Genomic DNA, 23,059 nt, shown 5'->3' on the forward strand with positions numbered 1-23,059 from the left:
AGTTACTTGTCTTTACTTTATTCGCCTAGTTTACTTTTTGCTTATTGCATCATGTTTCCTTTTAATTTTACCACAAAAGACATACCGGTAGGACATGGGTCCATAGTTGGGAGAAATAATATAGAAGAATTTTTCAACGGAAATACATTTGTACACCCAAGCATGGGTGTGGGTGTTACCGAAGCCGTTGGATGCTTTGAGATTCGGACAAAGATGCTAGGTGAGAGAAGTTATTTGCTCTTTTTCCCTCTTTTCTGTAAAGTTGGTGGGTCCCTTAAACAGTAGCAGAAAGCCATCAGACACGGCTTTGAGTCCACCATCCCGCTGCTGCGTCTCCCCTCTCACCCGACACGGCCGACAGCAGCCGCTCCTCCCGATTCCATTCTCGTCCACCATCATCTCTCCACTCTCAACCGGAGCAGCAGCATGTCGCAGTCTACGCTGCGCAGCAGCACCGGCGGCGGAGGCGGCGGCGCCGGATTCAAGGGCGGCGGCGGAAGCGCCAGAGCCGTAGGATGCGGCGGCGGGGACCGATGCGGCAGCGGGTGCGGCTCCGCCGCAGGATGGGGCCGCGGGGGCGGGGGCGGCGGCGGGTGCGGCTCCGCTGGAGGATGCGATCCCCATGGGCAATTGGTGTCAAACATCCTGCACGAGACTAAGAGCTAACACACAGCTTGTATGACTGGCTCTCCCCTCCACAACAGCATCTACTGAATTAGAAAGGTACACCGTCAATCCTATGTCGCTCATACTTGAATAAGATTTTCCTCATTTTTCCTGGGGCTTACATTCTGTAAAATATGGACAGAACATGGTTGGTTCACAACCATCCAAGGTACATCAAGATCGAAGGGTTGGTCATGCAAATTGCATTCACCTGTAAATAATGTCGGGGTTATGATGTGTTCGATATTGCCATCCGCCACATCCAGCAACTTGACCGGGGATGTACCTAGATGGTCTCATCTTCAGGCTAATTTTGGAATCTGACTTTGCGGTACATGCACATTCTCATTATTCTGTTACTCGCATCTAGTAGTTGGCTGACAGTATGATATTTTGACAGAAAATAATTCAGTTCTCTTTTTTTCCACACCAGATGCATGTCCTTGGAAATGCCAATCCTTCAGAAAATGCACCAGTCCGGAACCAGCTCACACTTGGGGGGTCTGAGTCAGAAATTCATAGATGTCGCCAGGTAACGGAGTTCATTTGATATTCTGCCAATAAAACATACAATTCTTGGCCATGCTAATGATCACCACTAACTTGCAGATAATGATCCATCTCCGTAGTCCAAGATCATGGTGTGCATACGCGTGGGACATGAAAATGCAGAAAACCAGCATATTGGGCCCCATGTCCGCCACGACATCTGAGGATGAAACACTTGAGGCAAATCGCCCCACAATCGAGAGGCTGCATGCCGCCCTCGCCAACTGCATAGAGCTTTTTTTCGACGGATGGAACCCGGAATGGGAGAAATGAAGCATCTCTGTGGTTAAAAGTGACAGTTTGACAGCCAGCCTGTAATCCTTCTTTGTTCCCCTGGACATAAATTTGCTACCGAGCTCTACTTTTACTTGCTATATATTGCATCCTATTCACCAGTATGTTACATTTTTTTAAATGTAGAGAGTAGTCTGGGCTCTACACATTGTTCAACCTCATCAACTTTGACGGAAAAAAGTTTACTGATGAACCCACTCCGGTAAGCAACAAACTGTTCAGCTCTGTACACAGCATCATTCCACCTTATATGTACACTGTAAGGTATAAAATCTCATATTGCTCATGCGACGAGTCTGACACTCGGTAATACTGCAGGAGGCTATCAACCAGTTCAGAGAACATGCTATATGAAATGATGTCCATCAAGGAGAACAAAGGGAAGGTACCATCAATCTTCGTCCACACTATTGAGGACTAGACACCAAAGACATTACCCGGCATACTAAGATGATCCTTACTGTGCTGGGGTGGGCTGGAGTTGTTTTGTGTTGTTAGGACTATCGTGCTGACCTGAAACTGTACGATGTGTGCTTTGTAATGTGAGAACCTGTCTCCCGGCCGAATGATCTTTTGAACCTACTGCTCCAATTATGTTTTAAGCCAAATTCGGATCAAGTTGAATCCGCCAAGCCATGTGATGTTTTTATTATTTTGAATGTCTTCAAGGGGAATCACATTTTTGTTATTACAAGAATGGGCTGAATACTCAGCGTTTGGATTAGAACTTTATGTAGACTCTTATGTAGACCACAGACACATTATACCTCTGATGTTCAGTGTGCCCAAGAGACTTTCTGCCAGGTGAAACATTTTTTATAGTACAAGACTCCTAACCATACGGATCACAGTACACCAAATATGAGTTCTGTTTAGCATGGAACATTTTTTCACAGGGCATGATTAGTATGGAGCTTTTTTCCCATGTTTCAAATCATGTTGGCATTGTTTGAAACACCCGATACCGTACATCCTGTACACGACTGATACCAGATTTTTTTCATTTGCCAGATGCATACGGAGATGAACATACCATTCTCCCGCAGTATTGTTTGGCCACCTGCTATACTTTATCTTGTGCTACATCCTGTAGCCAATACTCGAGGTAAAGGACGAGAGGGGCAGATATTTTCTTCCCAGTTTTCAAACCAAGAGGAAACCCCCGATCTCACAACATTTTTGCAAGCAAATACATAACAAAGTAATTATAGTCTTCTTAGATACACCACCAGTCTGGTAATACATTCAAAAGAGCCATACCGAGTATGGTCCAGCTCACAATAATCTTAGGAAACTACCATTTCGATTACAAGCCAAATTGGAGCAAGCAAATACATAACAAAGTAATTATAGTCTTCTTAGATACACCACCAGTCTGGGATGCAGTGTTGGCAAGAGTCATGCCGATAGCCACCTCCATGGCCCGGCATTGATCTGCCAAAAAAAGACAGTGACAAGTATGTCAAATGAAGAACACCAACATTTGAATTTTTGTTGTGCGAAAAAATGGACACCAGGGTTGCAATACAGTACCAGTCAACGTTGTTAATGGAGCTTTGCCTCCCATAAGAGATACAAATTCTGTATATCCCCAATTGAATCCTTCTATTGTCTCCTCTGACATGAGGATACCACCATATATCACGGTCTGGAAGTGGTTATTGACACCAACAAACAACCCGAATGGCATCTTGTAAAGATTTGTGGTGTAAGTTGTGTCAAAAACAACAACATCGCCAAAGCATGTGTACTGCCGCCTGCTTCGACCAGATGTCCATATGAGATTCTTTATTCTACCTTCAGGATCAATATCAAACCTGAAAGCAATTCCACTGCTTCAATATCTCTAGGTGGCCCAACTCAAACATCAGATCCTTTCCGACCTCTAAACCTACTCCCTCCGTTCTTTTTTAATTGACTCGAATTTAGTACAAGTTTGTACTAAATCCGAGTCAATTAAAAAGGAACGGAGGGAGTACATACGAACACGATCGCAAAAGCTTAATGAGTGAATTCACAAGATCATCTACTAAGCAAAAAAAAAAAGCATGTCTCCGCACAAAACTGGACAGGAAATCGAAGCATGTCTTTACAGTTTTATGTCTACAAGATGCCATTCGGGTTGTTTTGTTGGTGTATGCAGCATCACAACATCATCTACTAAAAGCAAAAAAGCATGTCTCGCCGCGCAAAAACTGGGCAGAAATCTGGGCAGAAAATTGAAGCATGTACGAATAGTTTTTGTCTACAAAAGATGCAACGCGATATAAGCAGAAAAGCCGGATGAAGTGGTACAGAGCGGAAATCGGAAGCCCATGCTTTGATTATTTCGCCTCATAAAATTTGCTACGCTACTTGAATCTTGCAGTGAATTGGAATTGACATAATAGTACAGGCTGTATGATCTTACTTTTTTTTGTTTTTGAACTCGACTTCCCGATCCTGGCGTCATCATCGTCGCCGGCCCCCTCTTGGACGCAGACGCTTGTAGCACATGGGGCAGCGGCACCGTCGACATCTGGAGACAGGCGCTCGTCCATGCTGCAGCCCAGCTCGTCGCCGCCGAAGTGCCGAACCCTTCGTGACTCAACCCTTCTTCCCCGGACACGGCGTCGAAGCCAGAGCCTGCAGCACCTATTCCCTCGGCGACGGTGTTGCCTGCTTGGGCGGGGACGCTCGATTCGCCACCTTGCGCAGTGCCCGGAGGAGGAATCAGCGAGCCGATGTACTCGGGTACAGGGGAGAAGAAACTTGAGGATTCATCCCCTTCCAAACTTTGGGGAACAGTCCGCGCTGTTATTGCCCCTGCGGCTTGCCTGCACGCAAACACGCATGGCCGTTAGTACAATCTCTAAGGAAATGGGGAGACGGCAACGGCGCACGGCGCACCACGCACGGCGCAGGTCGACGGCGAACTGTACCTGCAAGTCGGCGGCGCGGTGTGGACGGCCCGCTGGCGATGGCGGCGACGGCGCACGGGGACGCGCATGGTGAGGACGTACTCTATCTGCGCGTCGGCGGCGCGGATGGCTCCGCTGGCGATGGCGGCGACGGCGCACGGGGGCGGCGCTCGGCGAAGGCTCTATCTGCGCATTGGCGGCGCATGGCGCACGGCGCGTCGGCGGCGTGGACGGCTCCCTGGCGACAGCGGCGACGGCGCACAGGGACGGCGAAGGCGAGAGCTTTATGCGCGTCGGCGGCGCGGTGTCGAGTTGGATGTACTCCCTGCGACGCGGTGTCGACAACTCCCTGCGACGCCGGTGGCTACAGCATGAGGAAACACGGAGGAGAGAGGTTGGGATGGAGGACGGGACCCTAGTACTTTCTGATAGTCAGCACGTCTCCTGTCCCCGACACGAACAGCAGGTACCGTGTCGCGCGGCAAAAAGCCGGGAGAAAAGAAGCTACCGACGTGACATGAAAATGAGAGAAGTGGAGGAAAATATTTCACCCTGCCAGCCTAAGCACGAATCTCCAGGCCTCAATCAACGGCAAAGAGTACACCCACACCCATGCTTGGGTGTACAAAATCCACACTTTCAATCATGTTAGTATTACTGAAGATTTTGAAGATAGACACCTGGTAGAACTTGCACCTACCTATGAAATTGCTGCTGCTGCTTTAGTTCGCATGTTGGAAACTAAATTTGTTAATCTCAATCCTATAATCCAACACATGTTTCTTACACTTGGTGATATGAAAGAGGGGGAAAAGAAAGATTTTGTTTTAGAAACCCTTCTTAGAGAATTTGGTGGTCTAGCAAGAGAGGCTAGAAAGGTTTTTGCTAAATTTAATATGCTAGGCTCTCATACCAATTTTATTGGTCTCCTTGAAAAAATGGACATGGATAGAATAAGGTACACTAATAATATTAATGATGGTGGGGAGATCAAAGCACCAATACCATGTAAACTCCTAGCTATGAATGATGCACTAGAAAATAACTATGCTTGGCTTGTTCCTGAAAATTTGTTCGATGAGAGTAGCAAGCCTAAGACTAATGAAAAGGGAGACGCTAAAACTTATATATCAAATATACTATGCTTGGTTGAGAAAACTCCCAACACCCCTGGTAATGATGTTGATGCTTCTACTCTTGATGTTACTTGATTTGCACTTTCTGCGCCTAGCTGAAAGGCGTTAAAGAAAAGCGCTTATGGGAGACAACCCATGTTTTTACTACAACAATTTTTTGTTTTGTTGAGTCTTGGAAGTTGTTTACTACTGTAGCAACCTCTCCTTATCATGTTTTTGTGCCAAGTAAAGTTTCTATGTCAAAGTTGATGTTATATTTGGGATCGCTGCGCAGAAACAGCATTGCTGTCTGTCACGAATCTGGGCACAGTTCTCTGTAGAAAATTCGAAAAAATCTGCCAATTTACGAGCGTGATCCTCAGATATGTACGCAACTTTCATTAGTTTTGAGTTTTTCCATTTGAGCAAGTCTGGTGCCAGCTTTAAATTCGTCTTTACGGACTGTTCTGTTTTGACAGATTCTGCCTTTTATTTCGCATTGCCTCTTTTGCTATGTTAGATTCATTTCTTTGATCCATTAATGTCCAGTAGCTTTATGCAATGTCCAAAAGTGTAAGGAATTTTTGTGTCACCTCTGAATGTGTGAATTATTAATTGTGCACTAACCCTCTAATGAGTTTGCTTGAAGTTTGGTGTGAAGGAAGTTTTCAAGGGTCAAGAGAGGAGAATGATATACTATGATCAGAGGAGTGAAAGCTCTAAGCTTGGGGATGCCCCCGTGGTTCACCCCTGCATATTTTAAGAAGACTCAAGCGTCTAAGCTTGGGGATGCCCAAGGCATCCCCTTCTTCATCGACAACATCATCAGGTTCCTCCCTCGAAACTATATTTTTATTCAATCACATCTTGTGTTCTTTACTTGGAGCGTCGGTTTGTTTTTGTTTTTGTTTTTGTTTGAATAAAATGGATCCTAGCATTCACTTTGTGAGAGAGAGACACGCTCCGCTGTTGCATATGGACAAATATGTCCTTAGGCTTTACTCATAATGTTCAAGGCGAAGTTTCTTCTTTGTTAAATTGTTATATGGTTGGAATTGAAAAATGCTACATGTAGTAATTCTAAAATGTCTTGGATAATGTGATACTTGGCAATTGTTGTGCTCATGTTTAAGCTCCTGCATCATATGCTTTGCACCCATTAATGAAGAAATACATAGAGCTTGCTAAAATTTGATTTGCATATTTGGTCTCTCTAAGGTCTAGATAATATCTAGTATTGAGTTTTGAACAACAAGGAAGACGGTGTAGAGTCTTATAACGTTTACAATATGTCTTTTATGTGAGTTTTGCTGCACCGGTTCATCCTTGAGTTTGCTTCAAATAACCTTGCTAGCCTAAACCTTGTATCGAGAGGGAATACTTCTCATGCATCCAAAATCCTTGAGCCAACCACTATGCCATTTGTGTCCACCATACCTACCTACTACATGGTATTTCTCCGCCATTCCAAAGTAAATTGCTTGAGTGCTACCTTTAAAATTCCATCATTCACCTTTGCAATATATAGCTCATGGGACAAAATAGCCTTAAAAACTATCGTAGTATTGAATATGTACTTATGCACTTTATCTTTTATTAAGTTGCTTGTTGTGCGATAACCATGCTTCGGGGAACGCCATCAACTATTGTTGAATATCATGTGAGTTGCTATGCATGTCCGTCTTGTCCGAAGGATCTATCATTTTAGTGGTTGGAGCATGCAAAATTGTTAGAGAAGAACATTGGGCCGCTAACTAAAGCCATGAATCATGGTTGAAGTTTCAGTTTTGGACATATATCCTCAATCTCATATGAGAATAATAATCATTGTTACATGCTTACGCATTTAAGAGGAGTCCATTATCTGTTGTCCATGTTGTCCCGGTATGGATGTCTAAGTTGAGAATAATCAAAAGCGAGAAATCCAAAATGCGAGCTTTCTCCTTAGACCTTTGTACATGCGGCATGGAGGTACCCCTTTGTGACACTTGGTTGAAACATGGCATGCAAAGATCCGGTAGTCCAAGCTAAGTAGGACGAGGTGCGGACACTATTAGTATACTATGCATGAGGCTTGCAACTTGTAAGATATAATTTACATAACTCATATGCTTTATTACTACCGTTGACAAAATTGTTTCATGTTTTCAAAATAAAAGCTCTAGCACAAATACAGCAATCGATGCTTTCCTCTTTGAAGGACCTTTCTTTTACTTTTATTGTTGAGTCAGTTTACCTATCTCCCTCCACCTTAAGAAGTAAACACTTGTGTGAACTGTGCATTGATTCCTACATACTTGCATATTGCACTTGTTATACTACTCTATGTTGACAATATCCATGAGATATACATGTTATAAGTTGAAAGCAACCGCTGAAACTTAATCTTCCTATGTGTTGCTTCAACACCTTTACTTTGATTTATTGCTTTATGAGTTAACTCTTATGCAAGACTTATTGATGCTTGTCTTGAAGTACTATTCATGAAAAGTCTTTGCTTTATGATTCACTTGTTTACTCATGTCATTACCTTTGTTTTGATCGCTGCATTCATTACATATGTTTACAAATAGTATGATCAAGATTATGATGGCATGTCACTTCGGAAATTATCTTTGTTATCGTTTTACCTCGCTCGGGACGAGCGTAACTAAGCTTGGGGATGCCGATACGTCTCCAACGTATCGATAATTTCTTATGTTCCATGCCACTTTATTGATGATACCTACATGTTTTATGCACATTATATGTCATATTTATGCATTTTCCGGAACTAACCTATTAACAAGATGCCGAAGAGCCGGTTGATGTTTTCTCGCTGTTTTTGGTTTCGTAAATCCTAGTAAGGAAATATTCTCGAATTGGACGAAATCTTCGCCCGGGGTCCTATTTTTGCACGGAGCTTCCGGAAGACCGAAGAGGGAAGGAAGTGGGGCCACGAGGCGCCGACACCATAGGGCGGCGCGGCCCAGGCCCTGGCCGCGCCGACCTAGGGTGTGGGGCCCTCGTGTGGCCCCCCGCGTTGCCCTTCCGCCTACAAATAGCCTCCGTCGCGAAACCCCCAGTACCGAGAGCCACGATACGGAAAACCTTCCAGAGACGCCGCCGCCGCGAATCCCATCTCGGGGGATTCAGGAGATCGCCTCCGGCACCTCGCCGGGAGAGGGGATTCATCTCCCGGAGGACTCTTCATCGCCATGATCGCCTCCGGAGTGATGAGTGAGTAGTTCACCCCTGGACCATGGGTCCATAGCAGTAGCTAGATGGTCGTCTTCTCCTTGTTGTGCTTCATTGTTGGATCTTGTGAGCTGCCTAACATGATCAAGATCATCTATATGTAATACTATATGTTGTGTTTGTCGGGATCCGATGGATAGAGAATACTATGTTATGGTGATTATCAATCTATTGTTTATGTGTTGTTTATGATCTTGCATGCTCTCCGTTATTAGTAGAGGCTCTGGCCAAGTTTTTGCTCTTAACTCCAAGAGGGAGTATTTATGCTCGATAGTGGGTTCATGCCTTCATTGACACCCGGGACGAGTGATGTAAAGTTCTAAGGTTGTGATGTGCTCGTTGCCACTAGGGATAAAACATTGATTCTATGTCTAAGGATGTAGTTGTCGATTACATTACGCACCATACTTAATGCAATTGTCCGTTGCTTAGCAACTTAATACCGAATGGGGTTCGGATGATAACCTCGAAGGTGGACTTTTTAGGCATAGATGCGGTTGGATGGCGGTCTATGTACTTTGTCGTAATGCCCAATTAAATCTCACTATATTTATCATATCATGTACATGCATTGTTATGCCTTTCTCTATTTGTCAATTGCCCGACCGTAATTTGTTCACCCAACATGCTTTTATCTTATGGGAGAGACACCTCTAGTGAACTGTGGACCCCGGTCCTATTCTTTACATAGCATACAATCTACTCGCAATACTTGTTTTACTCGTTTTCTTGCAAACAATCATCTTCCACACAATACGGTTAATCCTTTGTTACAGACAAGCCGGTGAGATTGACAACCTCACTCGTTTCGTTGGGGCAAAGTACTTTGGTTTTGTTGTGCGGATTCCACGTTGGCGCCGGAATCCTCGTTGTTGCGCCGCATCACATTTCGCCACCATCAACCTTCAACGTGCTTCTTGGCTCCTCCTGGTTCGATAAACCTTGGTTTCTTTCTGAGGGAAAACTTGCTACTGTACGCATCATACCTTCCTCTTGGGGTTCCCAACGGACGTGTACATTTACGCGCATCAGGGCTCTCATGATGACCTTCTAATTTCCTATGATGGGCTAAAGTTAGCTCATGAGGCTAGTATCACTAAGGTAACATCTTGTGAGCCTCATATGGACATTAGCACAATCTCTACTACAAATGCTAAATTGCCATGTGTTAGTCCTTGTAATCCATCTAGTCAAACTAGTGATACACCTTGTGTTGGATTACTTGCTTTGCCTTGTTGCTCTAACAATGAAGCTTCTACTTCCTCTAGTACTTGTATTTCTACTAACCATGTAGAGGAAATCAAAGAGCTCGAGGCCCAAGTCCTTTCTTTAAAGAAAGACTTGGAAAAGCGTCATGAAGGGAAATCCGCACTTGACAAGATGCTAAGTGTGCAACAATCCCCCAATGACAAGAGTGGGCTTGGATTCAACTCCAACAACAAGAACAAGTCCAAGAGCAAGAGCAACAAGAATAAGGGCCAAGACAAAGTCAAGGATCCGGCCAAGTTGGTTTGCTTCAAGTGCAAGGTTGAAGGGCATCATGTTAGATCATGCCCATTAAAGAAGAAGAAGCACTTGAGTGAGAAACAACAAGGGAAACGGCCACAAGGTCAAGGTCAAGCTCATGCTCGACCTCAAGTTGAAGATAGGCCACTTCCCAAGAAGAATCAACATATTGTTCCCCAAGAGAAGAAATCAATAAAGAAGAGAAAGGGGAACACTTGCTACTTATGCCGTGTGAAGGGACACTTTGCTTCTTCATGTTTAAGTGGTACCTTATCCAACCCTATCATTGTTGATAATGATTATTCTCTTGGTAAGGATAAGGATGGCAATGTGTTTGCCAAGTTTGTTGGAACTCAAAGTGGTTTTAAGAAAAGAACCATTTGGGTTGCCAAGCCTATTGTGACTAACCTCTTAGGACCCAACTTGGTTGGGGACCAACAAGCTCAAACGTGATCAATAGGTACATATGGAGGTCATTGGAGACTTGGCTAATTCATGAAGAATTTAGGGATCTTCATATATTATATTTTGACCAAGCCAAGTCGTATGGATCATTATCTATATCTTATAACCAATGTTCCTCCTTGCGGTAACTTATACTTCAACTCTTCATATTCATTGTAAGTTACTTGCCCCTTTGCATGTTTGGTTTTGTATCAAATATGTATTTGTATGTGTTGAGTCTTACTTGCCTATCTTGTGTATTCAAGTATGATTGTTTGACTCACCATATACTAGTGTATTGTTTTGAGCCTAATGCATCTTGATAATATCTTATTTGGCTCTCTTTGAGTGATTAATGGAACATCCCATTTTGGGGGAGTGATATGCATTGTGCATCTCTCTTTCTTTAAAATGTATGTACATGGGTACTGACATAGGCATCCCCAATGGGCCTGCCAAAGATGGTACCCGGGGTTTACTGAAGGCCCACTACTCGAAGAATAAGAAGATTCGGGAGACCAAGATATATTAAGGAAAGCTAGAATTGTAATAGAAAGTGTTATTTGTAATCTGACGGGATGAGTTAGAGACCGTCCCGAACTCTGTAACTTGTATGAAACAAAACCCTCGGCTCCACCTCCTATATAAGGGGGAGTCGAGGGACAAAGAAAGGATCGAATCTACTGTCAACACAACCCTAGTTTTCATAATCGCCGAGTACTTTTCGCCTAAACCTTCGAGATCTACTTGCCCTCTACTTCTAGCAAAACCCTAGTCTACAATCTGTAGGCATTGACAAGTTAATCCTTTGTCAGGTACCACCACTTAGTATTGATATTGCAAGATTATCTAGTCACTATGTGGTGTGTCATACTCATGAGAAATTCAAATTCTAAATGTCCATTAATCATCTCTAGTCGAATTTTTAGTTGCCTCTTGTTTAGAAGAAATGTTTTATCACATTATGGGGGAGTAATATGTTTTGTACATATCACAAACCTAAGAAAATGTGAACATATGAGGTTATGCCACTTGGAGTTGATACACGTAATTATCTTGTTCCTAGGTGGCATGTTTGCTCAAACAAGCTCCACTTCTATTAAAAAGCTCTTATTGGCTCATCCTATGGATTCTTGTTTGATTAAGAAATTCTTGGTACGGTTTTCCTCAAATACATATCTCTATATCTTATTTGGGACACCGTTTGCTTCAAGTTATTCTAATCATTGCCGTGCGTGATTGTTTGACTAATTGAAGCTATCAAGAATCTTAATCCGCGCATAGTGCTTAATTCTATATACTTATCCTATGCCTTTTATTGTGAAGTAGATCCTTACTATCATTGTAAATTCACCACCGGAAATTATTTCCAATATACTCATTGTCTTTGACAATTGATAACCTTGTATGTGGTTGAATTCATGGATCATCTTCACCTTGGATTGCTTCTTATTTACTTATTTTATTTCCAAGAAATCTTTGTTGCTCCCACGTGTCTTCTTTGTCCCTTTGAAAAATATTTTGATAAATTCTCTTGATTCATATCAAGTGTTTGTTTTGGAAGACAAACCTTTTCCTTACAGTACATTGTGCCATTGTGAAAAATGTAGGGGGTTTGGTTTATTTGTTCGAACCTTGCTCTTTTTGGGAGTTTTGCTATCTCATTCTTTCTTCTATGCTTTATTTGTTGAATGAGATAAGTCTTTGAGCATGTTTGCTTTATTTCATCCTTTATGCTCAATGGTCTCTTCTTAGTTCATTTGTTGAACTTTGTTGAACAAATCCTTTGTGATTTGCGTCTTGGATATAATTTGGACAACAAATTTGTTTGGTCACACCTTTATGCCTTATTCAATTCATTTGGTGTTTTGTCCAAAGTATATCTTTCTTGGATCTTTAAAAGTCTTTGTGCGTGCTTATATGCAACTTATTTATATTTATAGCATGCTTTCTTTCTTCGATCCATTATATAGGGTATACTCCATCAAATCCTAAACGGCTAAGATGTGCATGAAATTCAAATTTCATCTATAAATATGCACATATTGATATGGAGTGTATCCTATGTATTGTGGTTAGTCTAACCATTTTGGACCCAATGAGTTTGGGGACCAAGATGTACTTGAATGTTGTTTTAGGTACATTGGAGATGCAATGGAGGTCTTGTCTCATCTATAAGGAAGGTGTTGTCACCATATGATAATTGGAGTCAAGCTAGGATGATGAATGAACTCTTATCCACTACATCATGCCATTGCTATCTCGGTAACAAGTATCTTATTCATGCATTCTCCTATAGCATCCAACCTCTTGTAGGTTGCATCTTGGCATGAAATTATTTATTTCGAAAATATTGCGATTCTTGAAAAATCCTTTTTAAAGAAAACTTATTATTGTACATTTGAGTAATTCGAGAAGATGCATATGATGGGAATATATACATATAAATCATGTTCATGATTCACCCACCCAAATATGCCCTCTAGCAATTTATTGCATATCAATTCCTCAAAGAACTCGTATGTGCAATTTTGATGAAATTGCGAAATAAATCCATACTTGTGATACTTGTTGCCTCTCTCAAAACATTCCAACTAGCTTTACTTCCCTTATTGTTAATTGTGATGTTTTTGAGATTCTCTTAGTTGAAGCTCATTCATATACCACTAGTGAAAATTGGAGCCATAGGCTATATATGCTTTTTAAGCAAACATCCTTTGGTATATTTTATGACTTCATCTTGGATATCGTATCTTATTATTTTTTTTAACCTCTTGGGTGTGCATGTTTCTTTATGGATCACTATGTCCACTTTAGAAACTTATATACATGAGAGCGTTAATCCATCACCTTGATATCCTTGTTCTTTGCCAACCATCTTTTACCCTTTTGTTTTTAGTGGTGTTGGTAAAGAAGATTTATGAGTGCTTGGTTTACTTGTTTTTCTTCATGCACTCATATCTCGTAATTGTTGGACCCAAGTTATTCTTGATAAGCATATTATCTCTATCTTGGTTGTGTTCTAAATGATATAGAGGGAGTGAGGATTCCATGTTTATGCATATTGTATTCAAATGCAAACATTATAAATTATGCACGAACCTTGGGGAGCTTCCTTATTTTTATTTAGAGCACTATATCTCTCTTATCATGATATCTTTGTTCGTCCAATTGGATCGTTGATTGCTTGCTTTATTTGGTGAAGCTCACTTCACCATGTTATCTTTATGAAATCTTTGATCCTCAATATAGTTTGACTTCCTTCAAGTATTCATCATTGGATATGTGCACTTGATTCCACTCAAATTATGAGAAGTGCACACTTTGGGGAGGAACTCACATTATATTGGCCTTCTAAATTTTTCACCCATTTTGACAATCGATGCCAATGGGGGAGAAGTTTAGAGGGTTTAAGGGAATGGTTTTATACTTAAGTTTGGTTTGTGCTTAAGTGTTTTGCCTCTCATGCATTCCATATTTATATGTCTTGCATGGTTGTATATATATAGTGGAAATTGTCCCAAAGGTTAATCTTGACAATGTATGCAATGAATTCATGTTCATCACACGTGCATACATTGTGGGGGAGTTTGCTCTATATATATTGGTTCTACTCACATCCCTTGCATTAGTTGTAGTTGTGTGAGTAGAGCCGGTTTTGATATGGGCTAGTAGCTTTGTGTTATTGACCATATCAAATACAACCTCTTGTATACAACTTATTCTCGGATAAGTTGCGTACTTGTCACTAATATTCATTATATAAACCCTCTTATTGTGGTTGTCATCAATTACCAAAATGGGGGAGATTGTAAGGGTACATTGCCCCTATGTGTGGTTTTGGTAATTAATGACAACCCCTATGGACTAATGTTTTCATGTGAGTTTATATGAAGGAATATTCCATAGGTACTACTTGCTCTCCATGTGTTGGATTCAAGTATGGATGCCATGAAGATAAAGGTATATCTTGTGTATTGGCATCAAGATCATCGGTATGAAGATATATATATGTGATATGATCAATAAGAAGAAATGAAGATGGAGTTCTTATGTGGAACTCAATATTAGCCATGCTCTATCTTATGTGTGTATGTGAAGATACAAGGTTGAGTTGGGCAAGTTCAAGATGAGCATCTCAAGTGAATCACATGCTTGAAGCTTGCCATCCATTTGGTGATAATGGACTAGTGAAGATGTGTATCAATGGAGCTTTCCCATCATAGTGTATGGGGGAGCATTTGTGAGTCTTCACGAAGCAACATTGGTCAAGTGAGGCATTCCGGCTTGAGTGAAGCTTGAAGAGTTATCATCAAGGTCAAGCGGGATGCGCAAGGCAAAGGTATGGCCTTGCTAGGTTTTCCTTTTACCGGTCTCAAGGTGGATGTTGGGAGACCGGATTATAGGATAGATAGCCGCACTATTAAGAGGGGCTTTCGGTTGGATAACTTGATCACATCGTCTTAGGGAGCTCAACCCTTTGCATACTTTGCATATCCTTATTGCTTCTTGGTGTTTCTCTATGTGAGGTTCTTGAGCTTGTTGCTAGCTTTACAACAAGCCCAAGTTCATCGAAAACGGAGTTCGCATGCATCTTCTATTGCGTTTTCGAGGATGGGTGATTTTACCGGTTATTCATGATATAAGGTTCTACCCTTTTATATTCATGATAAAATCCCCTCCTACAATTTCTTGAGTTTGCACTTTCTATTGGATGGCATTTGTTATTATCTTTCCAACGGAATTTGTTTCATGTCAATCGGAGTTCGGGAGCAATAGTTATTAAAGAAAAGGAAAAAGAAAAAGAAAAGAAAGAAAGAAAGAGGGAAGGCAGCCGGTTGCCGCCCGGCCTGCCGGGCCGCACGCCGGCCCACCCGGTCGACCGGGCGGCCACCGGCCCACGCACCGGCCAGCCCAGCCAGCCCTCCGGTCCGACCGGACCGTAACCGGGCCGCCGCCCCATCCGGCCCGCGCCCCCGTCGCGCCCCGCGCGGCCTGGCTCCACGCCGCCCATGCGCTGCTGGGCCGCCGCCGGCCCACGCGGCCTGGCTGCCCCCGCGCGGCCTCAGGCCTTTCCGCCGCCCAGTGCGCCACCGGCCGCACCCGGTTGCTGGGCCGGTCGGACCGGGCTGCCGACCGGGCTCCTCAGCGCCCAGGCCGGTCGGCCGGCCTGGCAACCGGCTGGCCTCTTTTTCTGCCCGAATTTTATGCGTTTTTCACCCCGTTTCTTTCCCAACGGTTATTTTTCTCCCTAGACTATAAATAGCCCTTCTTCCACCTTGAGCAATAGCTTCTTCCCCTTTCTCTCACCTCCATTGTTGCATTTGAAGAAGTTGCTCTCTCCCTTGATTCCTCCAACCATTCTTGCTCATATTTGAGGATTTGAGAGAGGAGATCTAGATCTACACTTCCACCAAACCATTTCTTCTCTAAGTGAGGGAATCTCTTGGGATCTAGATCTTGGAGTCTTTGGTTGACTTTCCCCTTGTTCTTCCTCTCCAATCTCATCCTAGCATTCGTTGCTTTGGTGGGATTTGAGAGTGAAGGATTTGAACACCTCTAGTGTTCTTGCTTTGCATCATTGCATAGTGTTGAGCTCTCCACCACGATTAGTTCGAGTGAGAGACCGTGAGCTTGTTACTCTTGGAGGGAAACCTCCTAGTTGGCTTGGCGGTTGGTGCTCCGGTGATCTCTTCAAGAAGATTGTGAAGAGGCCCGGGCTTCTCCTTCGTGGAGCTTGTGAAGTGGTTGTGGAGCTTGCCATCTCCGGAGCGGAGGAAAAGCTAACCATAAGGAAAGGGCCATTATCCTTCGTGGGTGTGGTTCGGAGAATAGGGTGAGCCTTCGTGGCGCGGGGAATCCTTCGTGGGACCTCCACTCCTCCAAACGTGACGTACCTTGTTGCAAAGCAAGGGAACACGGGAATACATCCTCGTCTCCGCGTGCCTCGGTTATTTCTATACCCGAGCTCTCTTTCCTTGTGATAGCCATCGTGCTTGAAGTACATATATCTTGCTATCACTTGTGCTACATATATCTTGTGCCTATCTTGCTTAGCTCTAGTTGCCATTGTCACACTTAGTTGAGCTTAGCATATTTAGGGTTTGTGCTTGTAAACTAAACATTAGTTTAATTCCGCATTCTTACAAGACAAATCCGCAAGAGTTTGTAATTGCCTATTCACCCCCCCTCTAGGCGACATCTCTATCTTTCAAAAAGGACGGAGGGAAATCAAAGGAGGGCATTGTTTGGTGGCTTAGGATAAGGTCGCCTCGCCAAAGTTGTTGGGTGGCATGGGGATCTCGAACCTCAAGCTCCTCAACCTGGCGCTCAGGTGCAGGTGGGCTTGGCTTCAGAAGGTGGACCCCACTAAGGCGTGGGCAGCTGGCAGATTTCAACATCCAGCTGCCCAGCCTTTGCTCCGCGATCCTCGACTCGACCACCTGCTACGAGTTGGGAAATGGAGAGCGGGCGCATTTTTGGAAGGACTAGTGGCTAGGAGGGGCTAAGGTGGAAAATATCGATCCACATGTGGTTATGCTAGTCTCGAAGCGGAGGGCCAATGCCTGCTCGGTCAAGGACGGGCTGGCCGAGGGTTGGCTCATGGACTGCGATCCTAACCTAGGTGAGCTAGCCTTGGCAGAGTTCTTTTTGTTGTGTTGTCCTCAACCCTGGTCAGGAAGATAAGCTATTGTGGAGGTGGACTAGAGATGGCTGCTATTCCTCCAAGTTAGCAAACGATGCCTTCTTCTCTGGTGCAGTGAGGGCCCCAATCATAGATGAGATCTGACGTTCCAGGGCGCCCTACAGTTGCAAGTTCTTTGTGTGGCTGGTTTCGAAAAACCGTTGTTGGACGGCGGACAGGTTGCAATGCCGAGGTCTACCCGCCTCTGCGGCCTGCCCTCTTTGCGACCAGGAGCTAGAGGCACTGCAACACTTGCTCCTTGGGTGCAGCGTCGCCCGTGAGGTCTGATCCTGGGTCCTTTGACGGTGGGACAAGGCGGATTGGCTCCCGACGGTTTACTCAGATACCGTGGAGTGGTGGGCGTCTAGGTCTTGCCTATAGGCCCACAAGCGGGATCTTTGGACGGCGATCATCTTGGGTTTGGTGCATCTGGAGGCACCGAAACAGCGTGGGTCTTCAACGGGTTTGTGGTGTCTCAGGTGTGAATCAAGGAGAAGATCAAGGAGGAGTTCGACAGATGGCGACTCGCGAAGCTCTTCTGTAGTTTCTTTTTTGTCTTTTCGAAGCCTATTGTAACACCGTGGCAGCTGGGAGAGTAGGTTTATGGTGAGGAGCTGTCACCTCTTGTTGGCCGTACAACTTTACCTTATTAAATCTTTCCATGTGATAGATACCTCTCTCCATGTTGTATTGTTGAAAAAATTGAACCGGAGGGAGTAAAAAATAGTTGCCTCAAGGTATGTGTACGACGTTTGCACTTTAGCCCCTCAGAAATTGCCAAATCAGCCCGAAGTCCAATATATCTCCTCTCTCCTCTGGGCGGCGCGGCGGCCGACGGGAGATACAGAGGCGCAACCACCCTGCTTCAGATCGGCGCCGGCGACCGCTTGCCCGACCGCAACCCCTTTACCGTCACCGCCGCAGGAATCCTGCCGCATTCTTAGCTTCCTCCCTCCATGGCCTCCCGCCGCCACACCTCCTCCCTTTCGATTTTGTTCGGAGCGCGCGGTTGGGGTGACTGATCCGCCCCGCGACGAGAGACTCATGTTCGAGCTGCTCGACCTCAAAGGCGAGGTGGAGGATGGCAGCAGCCCGCGATGGTTCCTGCGCGAAGTCACCATTGAGCAAGATGCCGGGGATAACTTGGTAATGTCAGCAGCACTTGGCTTCAGCGTGTGAATAACTGGCCACTTGGCCCTAGAAATTTCTCTTCAGTGCCAGTACAGAGTAGTTCTCCTTCCGGATCAAAACTGGGTTATATAGAGGCATGTTGGTAATTTATAAGTTTTGTGGCTAGGTGGTCGAGCACTCTGATAGAGATCAGCTAACTGGTCTGCGTTTGCACCTGCACTGGCCGGAGCTGCAATTGGCACCTGTACTGTCCTGTGTCATATTCAGAATACCCTGCTCCCTCCCTTTAATCGATGCCCACTTGATTAGTTTTGACATGTGTCTCCCTTGATGTGTTAGCCTATGTCCAAGTCATATTTTGGACTACATGGATGCACGTTACAAAGCGGAAGATAAAACTTTCAGAGACTGCTGTCCTTGAGAACAAACAATAATAGTGTTTCGTTTCATATACCTTATGATTGGCCATTGATCCTTAGTTGGTTTCCATTGATCGAACTGTGTGAAGGTTCAACCATTCTTACATTTTTACTGCCCCTTTGCTCTTTGGCAGATATTAACTTGAATATGCTTATTTCTACAGTAAAAAGGTAATGCCATGATAAAGTTCTCTCTATGTGAGAAAAGTGATGACCAAGTAGGTAGTATTATGTTTTATGAAACATTGTCAAACTGTATACCTTGATTAACTGAACTTCGATACATCTTTGTTTCGGAATACACACTTATGCACGTCTTTTTGTATTAGAAGTAGCACGTGAAAATTGTCAAACCTGCAAAAAACTAGGAACATGATCCAACTGCAACGAAAACAATTATTCTAATCTGTAGATGTCTGATAGCCTTGTGTGTGACAACAGCTTTTGAATCTCCTTTGTAGATGTCTGATAGCCTTGTGTGTGACAACAGCTTTCAAAGCTAATTTGTACCAGCAAGCTTCCACAGCTCAGCCTAATACATTTAGTACTTCAGCTCTTTGTGTTCCATGTACTGTATTTGATATGCACTAATTAGCATCGAATATGTGCGACGAGTGAATTAAAAGCACTTCAGGATCTCATACTTGATTTTCGTCATTTCTGTAAGCTGTTTCTGAAGGGTGACAAGGCAGAGAAGCACGGAACATTTTTCGAGTGAGTACACTCATTCCCTTGGAATTGTGATTAAACGAATATTGGTTTTAAAAACTGAGTGCTGGATTACAATTGCAGCTTTACGTGGCAAATATACATCTCAAGAATGCAGCAACTGATGTAGTTCTCACTCCATATGAGCCAATTTTGATAAAGTTCGGTAGATCACTATCACATCCTTCATTTGATTAACAGTTTTTTTTTAAAAAAATACGTTTCTATTACTGTATTATTTTTACTTTCTCAATTATTCATGACAGGTAGTACTGTTTACTGTTTTTTTTGTTACTTTCTGTATGACCTGATTAGAAGCATATGTTGATGTGTTTAGGAGAACTATGGATTATCTGAGAAGATCTTTCCTTGGATAAATCTAATCTAATAAACGTGTTTGAATGAAAATCAATAATACTTATACATAGTGACAAGTGTGCTTACAAATCATGCTTTTTTTGCAAGTCCTTTGTCTCTGTCATTACAATACAGAAAGACAATCCTGTTGTGCTGAAATCTTTCTTTGAGCTCTCTAGGCTAGGCATGTTAAATACAATGGGCATGTAGTACAGTATGGTCAATGGCACAATCAAAATATGAAGAACAAAAAATCTACTTTTCAGTTAACATGCTGATGAAACAACAACATTCTCTGCTCAGGTAGTTCGGGAAGAACAGAACACCTTGCACTGCCCACTTGTCCAGTGTTACATGCTGCCCATTGAGTGATCTGATTTTTTGAAATTTTTATTCCCGTGTTACATGTATATCTAATGCACAAGATACAATGAAAAAACAGTACTATACTTATTAACTAAGCACATGTGGAGCCTTCTGAACTCTCAAATACTCTATTCTTCAGTTCCTTGATTCATTCTTCAGCAGATAGGCAGGGGCTCACCGTTCCACTCCTTGAGGCACTCAAGCAGCGCGTCGATGTGTTTCCCCTGGTTCATAGCCACAAACACCTTGTCCACCTCTTCACCAGGAGACCTCGTCTTCTCTCCGGTCAAGTACTCGGTTCCGAGCTCCTTGCGCACGAAGCGGTACAGCGGGTATGACCGGCATTCGGTGATGCGGTTTTGCTGCGCGGCGGTGCCATTCTCCACAGCACACCGGGCTGACTCGACCTCCCTTGGAAGCACTGCACGGAGCTCCTGCTCGAATGCGGCAAGCTTGGCGAACACTGACGTCTGCACATCCCGCTCAGCCTCACCGTTGGCCAAGGCGTGCTCCACGAGAACTGCACGCATCTTCTGCATCAGTGGGTAGTTAGCGCTGCAAGGGTCGTCTGCGTAGGCGAACACCGCCTCACGGTCGATCGTCAGGAGCAGGTCCTTCTCGCAGAAGCGTGCGCTGTGGAGATGGCCACTGTCATTGGTGCTCAGGGTCTTCCTAGCCACCATCTTCACACAGTTCTTGACGGCATTCTTGACATTCTCCTCGAGGTGGCTGAGGTCGATAGCTTGGCACAGTGCGACCAAGAATGTCGATGACATGAGCTTCAGAATATCGATGGCCTCAGAGGTCTTCCTAGCAGAGATGAGACCAAGAGAGTTGACGTCTTGGTTGTGCTGCTCCGCACTCTGCACATGGTTAGTCACAGGGTTGCCCAAGAATTGGAGCTCGGAGCAGTAGGAGGCCATGGCAATCTCAGCACCCTTGAAGCCATAGTCCAAGCTCGGGTTGCGCCCACCTGAGAGATTGGAAGGCAAACCGTTGTTGTAGAAGTCGTTCACTAGCTCAGAGAACTGGGCAAACATGAGCTTGCCGATCGCAGCAATGGCAAGCCTGGTGTTATCCATGGACACACCGATGGGTGTGCCCTGGAAGTTGCCACCATGGATGGCCTTGCCTCGAGAGACGTCGATGAGCGGGTTGTCGTTGACGGAGTTGATCTCGCGCTCGATGGACTTGGTGGCAGCACGGATAACCTCAATCTGAGGGCCCAGCCATTGCGGCGATGTTCGAAGGGCATACCTATCTTGCTTCGGCTTCATCAGTGGGTCGAGCTCGCCGAGCTTCTTCGCGAGCATCATGTAGGAGCTTCCTTCAAGGATGTGCTCCATGATAGCCGCGGCCTCAATCTGGCCAGGGTGGTGCTTCAACTTGTGTGTGAGGTGGTCGGTGTACTCTGGCTTGCCGTTCATGACCTCACAGAACACAGCCGACAGAACCTCAGCGAGGACGCCAAGGATGTTAGCCTCGAAGAGCACCATGGACGCCAGTCCGGAGCCCACCGCGGTGCCGTTGACCATGGCAAGGCCTTCCTTAGGCTGCAACTCAAAGAAACCGTGCTGGATGCCGGCGATTTTGAATGCCTCTGCAGCGTTAACCTTCGTGCCATCCGGAGCAGTCGCCACAGAATTTGGGCGGCCGGTCACAAGGCCCGCGATGTAAGATAGCGGGACCAGGTCACCGGATGCCGTGATGGTGCCCCGAAGCGGTAGGCACGGTGTCACGTTGGCGTTGAGAAGCGTGGCAATCGTCTCGAGGATCTCAAAGCGGATGCCAGAGTAGCCCTGGAGCAGGGTGTTGACGCGGACAAGCATGGCCGCCCTCGTCGTTGCAGCGGGCAGGACGTGGCCATCGCTGCCGGTGCCGAAGGCTCCCGCGTTAAGAAATCTGATGAGCTCTCTTTGGAGAGCGCCGCCCTCCTTGGTCCTCCGGTGGGAGGTGGCGCCGAAGCCGGTGGTGACACCGTAGCTGTCGGTGCCGTTGGCCATGCTGTTCATGACCCAGTCGCTGCTCTCCTTGACGCGTCCGCGGGCGGACTCGTCGAGCTCCACCCTGGTGTCGGCGCCGGCAGCCACCGCAGCGACCATGGCGATAGTCAGGCTGGCGCCTTCCATGGTCACCACAGGGCGGCGGTACTCCTCCACCATTCGCTTCACGGCATCAAGATGGCTCCCAGACAGCTCCTCGGCTGCTTTTCCCCAGTTCAGAGGGTCGGCGCGAGCCGGCTGTGCCACGCACAGGCCATCGCCGTTGGCGGCAACGTTCTCGCACTCCATGGATATTTGCAAAGAACTACTAGAGCAAGTAAGCTAGCTAGACACTGCTTGGTGTGTGTGTGTGTATCTGGATTCTGAAAGTGTTGATCGTTGCAAAGAACTACTAGAGCAAGTAAGACTGAAGAGGAGCTCGAGTTGCAGAGGAAGCAGGTGAGGCTCTTCTTGGAGGGGAATGGAGACAGGGCAGGGATTAAATAGGCAGAGCAGGGTAGGTGCGGGTGTCGGGGTGTGGGTTGGTATGGACCTGGAAGGCGAGGTTGACCACTGGATGTCTGGATTGGTAATTGGTGGGTGGAGCTCCAGTGGCCATGAGCCATGACGGACCATGAGCGCGTTGGCACCTTCGTGGCAGGGGGTTGGTGCACGGCGAGGAAGAGGCGGAGGAGCGTTG

The 23,059-nt window shown here is 45.1% G+C and overlaps 1 protein-coding gene, 1 long non-coding RNA gene and 1 pseudogene across 2 annotated transcripts; 2 read left to right on the top strand and 1 right to left on the bottom strand.

Annotated features, from left to right (window-relative positions):
• The first annotated feature begins 605 nt into the window (after positions 1-605).
• LOC124659284 lies at positions 606-2,233 on the top strand. Its single transcript, XR_006989528.1, has 6 exons — positions 606-723; positions 809-997; positions 1,100-1,198; positions 1,276-1,529; positions 1,636-1,711; positions 1,828-2,233. It is a non-coding gene; the product is annotated as an uncharacterized LOC124659284 (long non-coding RNA).
• Positions 2,234-17,004: 14,771 nt separating this feature from the next.
• LOC124663077 lies at positions 17,005-19,852 on the top strand (annotated as a pseudogene).
• A 399-nt stretch (positions 19,853-20,251) lies between these two features.
• Positions 20,252-22,819, bottom strand: LOC124660634 (phenylalanine ammonia-lyase-like). Its single transcript, XM_047198467.1, has one exon. It carries the CDS (start codon positions 22,666-22,668, stop codon positions 20,533-20,535), a length of 2,136 nt encoding a protein of 711 aa, XP_047054423.1. The 5' UTR covers positions 22,669-22,819; the 3' UTR covers positions 20,252-20,532.
• Positions 22,820-23,059: the final 240 nt, after the last annotated feature.

Source organism: Lolium rigidum, chromosome 6 (genome assembly GCF_022539505.1).
Source record: "Lolium rigidum isolate FL_2022 chromosome 6, APGP_CSIRO_Lrig_0.1, whole genome shotgun sequence".
Classification (NCBI taxonomy): Eukaryota; Viridiplantae; Streptophyta; class Magnoliopsida; order Poales; family Poaceae; genus Lolium; species Lolium rigidum.

Excerpts from the sequence above, each read along its gene's own strand:
- LOC124660634 (XM_047198467.1), bottom strand. The coding sequence starts at position 22,668 with ATGGAGTGCGAGAACGTTGCCGCCAACGGCGATGGCCTGTGCGTGGCA.